The 12,690-nt window shown below is 40.0% G+C and overlaps 2 protein-coding genes across 4 annotated transcripts in view; one reads left to right on the top strand and one right to left on the bottom strand.

The window, feature by feature from the left end:
• Positions 1 to 12,690, bottom strand: part of COX15 (cytochrome c oxidase assembly factor COX15) — a 65,897-nt gene that overhangs the window by 11,493 nt on the left and 41,714 nt on the right. The window contains exon 9 of one of the 3 annotated variants that reach the window (XM_090277843.1): positions 11,177 to 12,082. The exons of 1 other annotated variant lie outside the window; for it this stretch is intronic. In XM_090277843.1, coding sequence (XP_090133969.1) covers positions 12,023 to 12,082 — 60 coding nt within the window. In that variant the 3' untranslated portion in view covers positions 11,177 to 12,022. Of the gene's footprint in view, positions 1 to 11,176; positions 12,083 to 12,690 lie in introns of those variants that run through there. One more of the 3 variants, XR_016511210.1, reaches the window with a different exon arrangement.
• The window catches only part of ENTPD7 (ectonucleoside triphosphate diphosphohydrolase 7), a 42,271-nt gene that overhangs the window by 10,235 nt on the left and 19,346 nt on the right, over positions 1 to 12,690 (top strand). The window contains exons 4-5 of the mRNA XM_090277846.1: positions 11,157 to 11,362; positions 11,612 to 11,762. Coding sequence (XP_090133972.1) covers positions 11,157 to 11,362; positions 11,612 to 11,762 — 357 coding nt within the window. The remainder of the gene's footprint in view (positions 1 to 11,156; positions 11,363 to 11,611; positions 11,763 to 12,690) is intronic.

The following is a 12,690-nucleotide window of genomic DNA, read 5'->3' as shown; positions in this document are numbered from 1 at the left end:
AACCAACAACCCCTTGGTTCACAGGCTGGCACTCAATCCACTGAGCCACATCAGCCAAGGCTTGCCAGTGTGTTGAACTCTGCATCTGATAGGCTGGATATCTCCATTTTGTTTGTTCTTTTTCTGGAGTTTTGATCTGTTCTTTCATTTGGGCCATATTTCTTTGTCTTCTCAATTTGGCTGCCTACCTGTGTTTGTTTCTGTGTAATAGGTAGAGCTACTTTCACTCCCTGTCTGGGCATACTTGTTATGTGGTAAGGGGTGGAGCCTTTGGTATTTGTCAGTATGGGGCAACCTCTTTTATTGTTTTGTGGTGCTGTATGTGCGGGAGGGGTCAGAGAAGGAACAATGCTGCTTGCTCGGCACTCGCCCCTTTTCTAGTCACTTCACCCACTCTCTGCATGTGACTGGTCCCTCTCTAGCTGCTGCCTTGGTGGTTCCTAGAGTGGGTGGGCTGCATATATTCTAGGACTTTGGGGGCCCTTTACGTAAACAGACTCTCCTGATAGACTGGCAATTTCTTCTGCTGCTCCAACCCCCACTGGTTTTCAGAGTCAGAAGTAATGAGGCTTTATTTTCCCAGCACTGGAACCCTGGGCTGGGATTGATCTCCAGGTGTTCATCCTGGCTTTTATTTGCTACACATTAATGTGGGATCACCCATTCTGCTGTTGCCTTGCCACCCCCATACCGTGTCCTACCTGTCCGGGTTCCCATCTTCGCCCCTCCTACCCATCTGGATGAATATTTCTTCTTTAAATCCTTGGTTGTTGGACTTTCATACAGTTTGATTTTCTGGCAGTTCTGGTTGTCTTTTGAGATTAGTTGTGATCCTTCTTGTGGTTGTGCAAGGAGGCAAAGTGTGTCTACCTATGCCTCTATCTTGGCCAGAAGTGTGCTGCAAGAATTTTTAAGACATGCAATACCTGACTATTTAGTGAGGGGCACTGATCTCATTTCTCTTAAATTTACAAATTAAGAAATGACAACAGCCAACACAACAATAGCCATCAGATAGGCAAAATATACATTTTTTGGTGTGCCCCAGAATTTTAGTAATTAGTTTATATGTGCCATAAGATGAAAAATGTTAAATATCACTGCTCTAAGGTTTACCTATTTGGGGAGGAGATATTATGGTGTAGGAAAAAGGGTATTCATTTTAGAGCTAATCAGCCCATCATTTGCTAGTTGGGTGGCTTGGGCAGGTGTTGTATTGTGGAATGCCATTTTCTTTATGTATAAAGTGAGGAAGCTTTGTCATTTGGATTAAAAGAGAAAAAAGCATCTGGGACTGCCTGTTGCATCATGGATGTTACTCTTATTATTATTATTTGAAATCTTTTTTTGTTGTTGTTCTCCAGTTCCCTTTCCTGCCCTGCAAATATATACTGAAGACTTAATAGGCAGCATTATCTCATTTAAAATTTTCCTTCCAGAATTTCTTTTTTTGCAGCAGGAGCTACTGCTTAAGCACAGGTGACCCCTAGCTGATGATAAAATCATTAAGCAAATATATAGGAATTTTTAAGCAAATAACTAGGAATTGATGGCAACACCTATGATTTCAGTTCAGCAGCTTGTAAAAAAATTTTAAGATAATGCTTGTGGTTGTGATTTTTTATTACACATATATTTATATAGTCATATTTATTCCTATTTATATTGTTCCTAATTTACATGATGAATTATATCATTATTTTGTGATGCTTCACAAGAGTGTACAGCAGGGCCTCAAATAGCATTGTTTTGTTCAGCACTGATGAGAAAAAAAAATGATTCCCACTGGGACCACTGTCTGTGTGCAGTTTGCACATCCTCCCCATGTCTGTGTGGGTTTCCTTTTAGTACTCTGGTTTCCTCCCACATCCCAAAGATGCACACATGAGGTGAACTGGCATTTCTAAATGGCCCCAGTCTGAATGAGTGTAGGTGAGTGTGAGTGGCACCCTCAATGGGAAGGTGTCTTATTCAGGTGGCTTCCTATTGTGCCCTGAGCTGCTTAATGGTCTCTGGCCATCTGGGACCCTGAACTGGAATCGGTGGGTTGGAAAATTATTATCTTTAACTTGTTTTTATTGATCTGTCTTAAATGTATGTATAGCTCACATTTATTTCGGTGTTTAATATTAGAATTGTTTTGGGTCTTCATTTAGAAGTTGGTGATGTTTTGGTGACCAGAAATATGCAGTAGGAACTTAACTTGTTTATATCGTGAGCCAATGGTAAAATTGGTTTTGTTCTATGTCGTTTTGTGTAAAGTCACAGTTTCCAAGAACCTACTGATGACATTAAGTGAGTACTTACTATGTTTTGTTGCCAGGAGAACACTGACTTATAGGTGTCTTCTTTGGAACAAGTTTGGAAACCCTTGACCAGGAAAAGTATGCCCATAAGAACACTGAATTCATTCTATGGTCTTGATAAATGAGGCATTGCTTTAGTTAGGAATTATAATCTCTCCTACATTGCATCTTTGTATTTTAATACATGTATGTATGAAAGTATCTAATGTTTAAAAAACATCTTAATTTATTTTTATGTGGAAAAAACATTTTAACTCTAGTTTTTTTTCAGCCATTCATGGAACTTAGCCTATCACTTCAGAGGTGATAATGTCCCAGAATTTTAGAAGCCTCTGTGGGTTTTTTTTTTGCCTCAATAGTTTCAAAACTGAAGGGTTGTATTTTTTTTTCCTTTATTATGAACATGTACCCACATTGCTTCTGAGAAGAGAGAGAAGAAGGTTTGCATTAGAACTAGAATTTAGGGAAAGGTAAATTTAGAGAGTGATGGAATGTCAGTAAGGATAGAACCCAGAGCTGTTTTGTTTTGTTTTGTTTTGTTTTAATAGATGTTATTTATTTATTTTTTTAGCAGTTTTAGGTTCACAGATAAATTGAGCAGAAAGTACAGAGATTTCCCATATAGACCCTGTACATTCCCCACCCTCATGCAGAGCAAAGCTGTTTTTAAGAATAATTTTGGTTAGATGTATGTTTTCATTAATTTTTTATCTAGTGTGTGCCATATATCATAAGACATGCACCAACAACTTCTTCAGACTTAATAAATATTTTACATTTATTGATTCATTCATCTAGTCAATTATTCAGCGAATAATATTGAGTGTCTACCTGCCTGCTATGGCTCAGTGGATTGACCGTCAGCCCGCGAACCAAGTGTCGCTGGTTCGATTCCCAGTCAGGGCACATGACTGGGTTGCACGTCAGGTGCCCAGTTGGGGGCATGTGAGAGGCAACTGCACATTGATGTTTCTCTCCCTCTCTTTATCCTTTCCCTTCTCTCTAAAAACAGATAAATAAAATAAAATAAGTGTCTACATTGTGGTATCCAAATAGGGTAGCCACTACACACAAGTAGCTATTTTAAATTTAAAAATAAAATAACATAAATTTAGTTCTTCACTTGTATTAGTCACATTTGAAGTGCTCACTGGCCACCTGTAGGCTAGTACTGGCCTTCCTTAGGAGTTTGAATTCTTTTTAAAGCAGGTCATAAAGAGGCATTACTTTTGGTTAGAAAAAAATTATTAACTTTAGGATATGCGTGTAAGTGTTCTTATGTACAATAGAACAATTCAGAGATTTTTGTTGGTGAAATTGAAGACATTTATTCTTATTTATTCATTTATTCTCTTACTTGTTCTTAGTGGTATTTATAAGCAGAATTTTAGCTTACAAATGTTCTGACTGCTCCGATTAATCTTGTTAAGAGTTAGAGAGTAATCTTACAAGATATTTTTCTGGGCATGTATTCCTAAGATTAGTCATGCACAGTTACTTTGGCTATAATGTGATTATATTTGGTTCTGAGACTTGAACGGAATAGATATTCAGCAAAGAGCTGGTAGCCCCATGCTGATGAGGGACAATTCCATTGACTTCTGGGGTATTATTGAGTTCTATTTGAACTCTAGAAGTGGTATAATTAGTTTTGATTTTGTAAGCTAGGTAATGGTTTGGTCAGTTACCACTCTAATGCTGTCCATGTTTTCAGGATAATGGCAGTGAAAAGTGGCTGTCTTTCCATTCTGCCTTGGGTGATGTATATGTGGGTAACTTCCCTTTCATTGACGCAGTGGTGACCAGAGGGAAATCATGTTCCTCAAATAGAGAGACAATATATGTGTGAGGGGAAGGGAGGTAAGTGTGTGATGGTGAATCAGATCTCTCCTGGGAAGCTGGATGTGAGGGATTCCAGGGCTTTCAGAACTTTTCTCTTGGGCTTTAGTTCCTCTTTAGGGAGTAACTTAGTGTAGCATCAGCAAAGCAGGGTGGTCCATCAATGTAAGTAATTGACCACGATGGCTAAGGCCAGGACTGCACATTACAAATTGTTACCGAGCAAAGGGGAACTCAGTCGTGTAGCGCCTTGGTGTAAGACCCAACAATTAGTGTTGAGAAAAACAGGTCTTTATTTACAATAGTCCAATCTGGGGGTGGAGGGGCTGTGAGCACTCCTGCTCAAACCCCTGTTCTCCCCTGAGACCCAGCACTTCCCTTGCTCCCCAAAAGGCTGTAAGCCAAAAACATGCCCAGGAGTTCCCCATTCCTTATCTCTCAGCTTTTTCCTTCAGGATCTGGAATATGAGGTCATCAGTCTCTGTATAATAGTCCAGGAAAGCATGGTGAAGTCCCAGAAAGGCTCAAGTCCTGAGAGAGCCCTCTCTACATGTCCCAAGTTCCAAAAGTCCAAAGAGAGTCCAGATTTGCAAGGCAGAGACCTTGGTGTCTTCTAAGTCAGCTGGAGCTGGCATGATCAAAGCAGCAGCAGGCCTGCCTCCTTACTGGCCCAGGCTGCATGGCCCTCTCCCATAGCAGACCAGCTCGCCTATAGAACTAGCTGCCTAATTGCTACATCATGGCTCTCCTCCTACACACAGATCTCATGGCGGGCTGGTGCAGTGCCTCCCCAGTGTTTTCAAACTGCATGCCCCAGCCCGCCAAATGGCTGCCACCTTTCATTCTGCCTGGCTCCCTTCATTCCTTCAGACAGGGTGGCTCCTTCTACCTCCTTTCAAACCGCATGGCTCTCCCTTAATGGCTGCTGCCTTATTTTAAACCCCAATCACGGCCTGTGACACAGTCAGTGTGGTGACTGGTCCTGGCCACTTGCAGAATCTTGTGCAGGCCCCGTAAGCTCTTTTGTCACCATTCTATGGTCAAAGCCCCTCTCATCTCCTTGGCTTGTGGAGTGGCCATAGCCATTTGCATAACTAAGAAGCTAGCTACCAGCCATAGATATGCAAAGGCATCTCTCAGGAAAAATGGCTGTGCTCCACTGAGTCCCATTCCTCAAATTCTGAGGCTTCTGGCTACTCTCTTACAAAATGAAAACATCCAAGAAGGACCAGTGATCTCTCCATGTTAGGAGCCTGTCCAGAGGAAGACCATCAGGTCGTTAAGTGTAAGAAGCCTATAAGGTCACAAGATGTCCGAGTTCCATACAGAAGTGATATTATTACTTCCCAGAGGAGAAAATTGTTCTTCAGTTACTCATCTGTATGCAAGATGAGAAAATGGAGACCTGCTGCTGCCTGAAGCACTGATCAAACACTCCCGTGAGAAGTGTGACATAAACACCTCTGGTCCTATCTTTCTCCCTTGTGTTCTAATGTCAGCTGACATTTTTCTGCCAGTGCATAAGGGAAGAGAAAGAAAAGCTGAGTTGCACCCAGATTAGAGCTGTAAAGCTGTTTCTCTTGACAGGAACCACAGAGTATGACAGGACACTTTGGGAAGCCATTGAAACTTTCTAAGAAGGCAATCAATTGATTTTGAACGTCGCGATACAAAGACATAGAGGAGTTAGTAGCAAATCAACTGCTCCATATTGTGAGCTCTAAGACCAGACTAATCAGCACTGATTGATGCATATCAGAGAAATGTGAGGAACACTGTGACAATATCTAGGTACTGCAGATAAGATACCTACTCTTGAGAAACTGATAGCCTAAATGGAGAGGCAGAGAAATATATGAAAGAGGTCTTAGGGGTTCATAATGAGCTATAAGTGCTCAAACAGAATAATGACACTCCACATTTTACAACAGAAAGAGGCCTTTCTAGATCATTGTGGCTATTATAAGAGTCAGCATTGTGGAGTTGAGGCTTCTTAAGAAGTGGGAAGGCATATCAATGATGGGAAAGGGGAATGATCAGGTAGAGAAGCAGATGGATGTGAAGAAAGAAAATAAAGATCACATTAGAGAATTGGTTCTCAAAGTGTTTACTGACCCTTTGGAATCTCTGAGGCCGTTTCAGTGGGTCTATGAGGTCAAAACTATTTGCATAATAATACAAAGATATTTTCCCTTTAAAAATTATGTTAAGAAACATGTAAAATTTACCATCTTAACCATTTTTAAATGCTCAGTGAAGTATATTCACATTGTTATGCAAACAACCTCCAGAAGTTTTTCATCTTGCAAATCTGAAACTTCATATCCACTAAACAACTGCCCCTTTTTCCTTCTTCACCCAGCCCCTGGTAACCATTATTCTGTTTTCTGTTTCTACAAATATGACTACTTTACATACCTCATATAAGTGGAATAATACAGTATTTATCTTTGTGAGTGGCTTATTTCACTTAGCATAAAGTTTTCAAGGTTCATCCATGTTGTAGCATTTGACAGGATTTTCTTTTTTAAAACTAAACAATATTCCATTGTATGTATACACCACATTTTATCTGTTCATCTGTCAACTGACATTTGAGTTGCTTCTACCTCTTGGCTGTTGTGATGTTACTTGGCCTTTTCACTGAGTTGACATTTACACTGATGATGTAAAGGTAAATAAAACTGCTGGGGCCTTAAGGCAAATCAAGATTAGAAGTCCCAAATTGTACCAGCAGTTGTAGTTGTCAATGTCCCATAGGTGCAGTGGGGGAGAAAGAACAGTTGCTCTTAAGAATATCAATATTCTGTGTGACAAAATGGGAAATATACATTAAGCATTTCTGTTGCATACTTCAGTTGTCTTGAGGAAAAACATGTAGGCAATTCTTTGAGTGATGAGCTAAGCCTAGCTACTTTTTTATCATGCAATACTGTTTTTACTTGAAAGAATGACTGCCAGGAAAACTATGGTTTTCAGTCTTGGGTATTCCATAGACATTTTATTGAAAATGAATGAAGAAGTAAAAGCTTGTCATTTTAAGGAAAACAACTGTCAGTATTTATTGCCAGTGGTAAGATTAGAGCTTTCAAGTGAAAATCAGAAGTTTGAAAAACTTGTATCTGCCATTGTGAATTTAATAGCTTTCCAGTACATAAAAGACTTTTTGCTAAGACTGGTAGTGATGTTAATGAATGTGTATTTTAAATATTGTATAATGAAATGTGTGAATATTAGGAAGATTTGCATAGCTCAGTGAACCGGTATTTTCCAATATATGATGTTATAAAATTATGCATGGATAAAAGCCATTCAAAGCTCAAGATAACTAATGGATTTTAATGTTATAGAGTATAAAAAGTTCCTAGATGGGGTTTAGATTCCACATTGCAGCTAACCTCTTAGGAAGTCCACTTGTTGAGTTTTAGTGTAGTATCAAAGAAGAATATCCACAGTGATCAAAAAACGCTGTTGAAATGATGCTTTTCCCTCTTCCAACAATGTCTATGTGAACATTTATTTTCTTCATAAACTTCAATCAAAATAACATAACAGATTGAGCAGTGAAGCAAATATGAGAATCTAGCTGTATTCTATTAATCCAGACACTAAAAAGATTTGCAGAACTATAAAACAGCACCACTCTTTTTGTTTTAGAAAATATAGCTATCTTTCATAAAATATGTTAATATGAGTTTATTATTGATATATCTAAATTAATAAATACTTAAAAATTTCTGTTTTATTTTCTAATATGGTAAATATAGGTAGATGTAACCCAAGTACACAAGCACTCTCTGGGGTTCAAAAATATTTAAGAAAATAAAGGTGTTCTGGACCCCAACAGTTTGAGAACCAATGTACTTAGAGAAGAGTTATTCATTAAGCAGGAGGCAATGGGATCCAGAATGTTGTCTGAGAAAAGTAGAAAGGTTGGTTTTCAGAGAAGCAGAGAAAGATCTGTGAAGCACTGAAGTACAAAGGTTACTGTGATGGGAAATGAAATGTCACTTCGGACTGGAGATGGGTTATCTTGCCTATTTTTTTCCAATCTATGGTATCTTTCGAGGTCAGTATTTGCAAGAGTTCTATAATGAACCCAGACCTCTGCCTAGCTTTCATGTGATAGAAGTGAACTGTTTCAAGTTGATTGGTGGACTATGAGTCCAGTTCAGCCCAGTAATTTGATTAGCATGGGAAAGAACATGGTGAAATGGAATCTTTAGGACTGTAAACTCTATTGTGTAGAAGATTTTTGCCACCTGTTTCATTTCCCATAAGCTGCTCTCATATCAAATCAAGAAACAAGTTCTACCTGACCCTGTGCTATGCAATAATTTACAGCATTATATTAAAGCTCAAATATATCTACTTTTTTTTTTTCGAACTCTATGAGAAAGTTTATTTAGAAAGTTACAGAGGTAGAAGAAGTGAGTCATAGGAGAAATGGGCCCAGGAAACAAGTTACAGAGGCAAAGGAAAGGGCCTTGGGACTTAGGACAGAGGGAGACAAGGAAAAACACACCTGGGGGAAGGAATTGGGGAAGGGCGCAGATATATTCCACGGAGAGAGTTGCTATCTTCTCTTTTTGAAAAACACATTTTGCATTGTAGAATGGGAAAGGTATTCAGCTCTACTTTTAGATTTTAGAACAGTTTCTACATGTTCTTCTTTTAACAAGTTTGCTTTTCTGTCCAAAGTAAGGAACTTTGTGGTCTCTATAGCAATGTGAAACAACCAGTGAACATACTTCTGAGAGGCAGGACATGTGGCTTAGTGTTCTGGTCAAAGGCGGATTTACTACAGAGCTAATGATACCTCCATTTAAGGCCCCTCACTTGCATGGGCCATTTTTGTATTTGTAATGTTGAATCTTTCCTTAAAAAGACCCTCCACCCTCCCTCCCCATTGTATTAGCTTCAGGCCTCACAAAACCTAGTCCTGAGGAGTTCTGTGTAAGGGTCTTGGGGATGAGGAGGACGCATATCTTATAAGGAAGGGAGCTTAGCTCTAATAAGTGAAAAATTCACAGCATTGCTTTCAGGGCATTTATTCAATTATTAGCTCAATTATTTAGAAGACAAAATTTTAATCTGTTTACCACGCAGTACATGAGCTCTGTCCGGAAAAAGTCCAGCCATTGTTAACATAATGAGAACTGTTTGTGCGACATTGATGTCACCTGGCCGCTAAGGAGAGTGGACTGGAATGCACTTGCCTGAACAGTGATGACTTCACTGTACTGTACTAGTCATTGGGGAGGGTAGACGCTATTGAGTGAGCATGTGTACTGTGTGGCCATCGCATTCAAAATGACTGAGGGAGCACAGCAACACATTCACATCAAATTTTGCGTTAAGTTTGAACATTCCTCCGCGAAAACTATTCTGCAGATCACAAACTGGTGATTGGTAGCTTTATCACGACAACATGTCTCTTGTGCATAGTTTGTTTTTTCAAAACATCAAATCACCCAGATGACTCAGCCCCCCTGCAGCCCAGATATGGCGCCCTGTGACTTCTGACTTTTCCCAAAACTAACGTCACCTTTGAAAGGGAAGAGACGATGAGATTCAGGAAAATACGATGGGGCCGCTGATGGCAATTGGGAGAACTGTGTGAGGTCCCAACGTGCCTACTTTGAGGGGACTGAGGCATCATTGTCCTGTGAACAGTGTTTCTTGTATCATGTATCTTCTCCAATAAATGTCTCTATTTTTCATATACATGGCTGGATACCGTCTGGACAGGCCTCGTATATTCTTAGCACCAAGAAAAAGCTCTCCTTTACTGAATAATAAGCTAAAAGCCATTTTTATGGGGCTTCTTTTCATGTGAAACCCTTTGAAGAGGAGGCAGAGTTTGTACTTTTCAGATCTTCAGTCTCTGAGGGGATTTTAATATTATTTAAAGCCTCAGTGATCAGAAGTATTTTCCAACTCTTAACCTTCTTTTCTTTCTGGATTTTTTAGCCCCTTTCTCCAGAGTCTTCTATTATTTTCTCTCCCAATATTATCATGTGATAAGAGCAGTGGCCACAGCAGCACAGTCCTGTGCCAACTGCTCGACATGTGTAGTCTCTCTGAGGGTGGAGATTCCACTGTCCTTATGTTACAGACAAAGAAACAGTCAGAGAGAAGTTAAGTAACTTGTTGAGGTCACACAGCATAGAAAGTACTAGAGCTGAGACTCAAACCTCAGTGTTGCTGGTAACATCTTTTACTTGTTTCATCTTCCTGCTATCAGTCAGATGTGTTGGGATGAGAATCTAAGAAAATCTCAACACAAAGTGCTGTCTTACAGACTAGAAGCTTTTATTGTTTTACAGTGTAATGTTTGATTTTTAATCTGGGTGTTAGGTATGCAGGCATTGTTTTATTAGTCTTCTTTATGCCCTGTACTACATATTTTATGAACATTCTTTTTATAGCTACAACTTTTAAAAGATTATAGAAAAGAATAATAATTATTTTTATGAAATACATGTTTATTAATGCAATTGTAGCAATTTAAAATGCAAAGCAAAAAGTCTCATAAATATGTCACTGCACAAACGTATTAAGTGTGCTATATCATTCTGTAGTATTCTTTATGTTTATATAGGGAAAGGATAAATAGATAGAAGAGAAGTTATTAGGATTGTTTTAGTTATTTAGAGTGTAAAACATACAACCCCAGAAGTTAGTGGCTTATAACACAAAAACCAGTTATTTACCTGAGCCTAGCCACTCTTTAATGCTTGGTAAAAGATTTGTTACCCCAGCCAGTTTCCGAACTTGCCCCAAGTATGGAGGAGTCTTTTAGTTCTCTAACTTCCTTGGCGTCTAGGCAAACAGACCAATAGTTGCCTCATACACATCAGTACATATGGTCGATAATGTTTCATTCCTTTGTTAGGACCCATAATGTGCTGGCACATTAGACCCTTAATTCATAAACAGTGAATTAAATGGTGGTGCCTTTTGTGGACCTGGCTTTTTCTTCACACTGAATTTTTTTCCCTGACTTAGATATTTGGCTCGAGTAGGGGATCTTGAAGCTACTGACACTGAAGACCCAAACCTGAATTATGGACTTGTTGTGGACTGTGGCAGCAGTGGGTCCCGGATTTTTGTTTATTTTTGGCCAAGACATAATGGAAACCCACATGACTTGCTGGACATCAAACAGATGAGAGACCGCAACAGCCAACCAGTGGTGAAAAAAATCAAGCCGGGTACTAACTGGAATTTATTTCTTGTCAATCTCTTTTATCTGCTATGCGCGTGAGAGAGGAGAGACGTGAAGCTGGGGAAAGCATGCTACCCTTTTCTCTTAGGTTCTGGATAATGGGAGGGACATCTCATTCACTGCCTCCCTCCCTTGAATAAAGAAAGGCTTAGGACCTTAAGCAGAGCCTTGTGGGTATCAGTCTTCTGAGTGTATGTGATCTATTTTTTAAAGAAAGTACTTTATCTTTCTTAAGGAATCTCTGCCATGGCAGATACTCCTGAACATGCCAGTGATTACCTTCGTCCTCTGCTGAGCTTTGCCGCTGCTCACGTGCCTGTGAAGAAGCACAAGGAGACCCCCCTTTACATTCTCTGCACAGCGGGCATGAGGCTTCTTCCTGAGAGGTGAGATGCAGGGTCTGAGAAACACAGGAAAATGGCTGGCAAAGGAGTTGCAAGGCTGATTCCTGCGTGTTCTCTGTGGTTCCCTGGTCTGAAGATGGGATGTGGCTTCACCACAGAGCTGACAGGCGGCACTAAAAGACTCCTTGCTCAGAAATAGAGCAGATCCTCCATCACCCAATTATTTCACAATCAGTTCTTCACACTGTCATGTCATTTGCTCCTTTGGGATCCACATAGATCTGAGATGGCTATCGTGATTCTTAGTTTTGATTGAGGGTTTGAAGCTGTGGTGCTGGGGTTAAATTTGGATCATGAGGTACCTAGAGGGGGGAACATAATAACAGAAGGGTAGTAAGAGTGTCACCCGAGGGACCGGGTGGGTACCTGGGGGCTAGTAGGAAGGCTCTGGGAGGAATGCTGCTTTCTCTGTAACTTTGCCTGGCTCCCTGGTCATAGTTGGTGCTACTTGCAAAGCTCAGGCTCCATTGTTTTATACCAGTTTTTCAACCCTAGCCAGTCAAGCCTTTTCCACTTGACCTTGGCAGGTTAGCCTGGCATCTTGCCATCTGATCCTTCTTTCCTCACTAGAAGAGGAGGAAAATGAAGAGGCAGCAGCTGTACTTAGGTCAGACCCCTCTTTGTTTGTAATATCTCCCATTTGAACACCTACCTCCCTGACCCCTCCACAGATATGATCATGGGAGGGAAGTGAGTCCCTTAACTTAGAATCCATTCTTCTGGAATGTACATAGTATCATAGGCATCAGGCACTTTTTATTAGCTTAAATAATTTTTCCTGATAAATAACAGTTCCCTTTTCCACAGAGTTTCATTTGTATACTTGGTCAACAACGACAGAACCTCAGCCATACTTGTAGAGCTCCATGCTGCTTGTATCGGACATGCCCTCTGTTTAGACATGCAGTTA

Source organism: Furipterus horrens, unplaced genomic scaffold, assembly GCF_987537825.1.
Source record: "Furipterus horrens unplaced genomic scaffold, mFurHor1.1.pri manual_scaffold_5, whole genome shotgun sequence".
NCBI classification, from domain to species: Eukaryota; Metazoa; Chordata; class Mammalia; order Chiroptera; family Furipteridae; genus Furipterus; species Furipterus horrens.
This window is presented reverse-complemented; position numbering and strand designations above follow the sequence as displayed.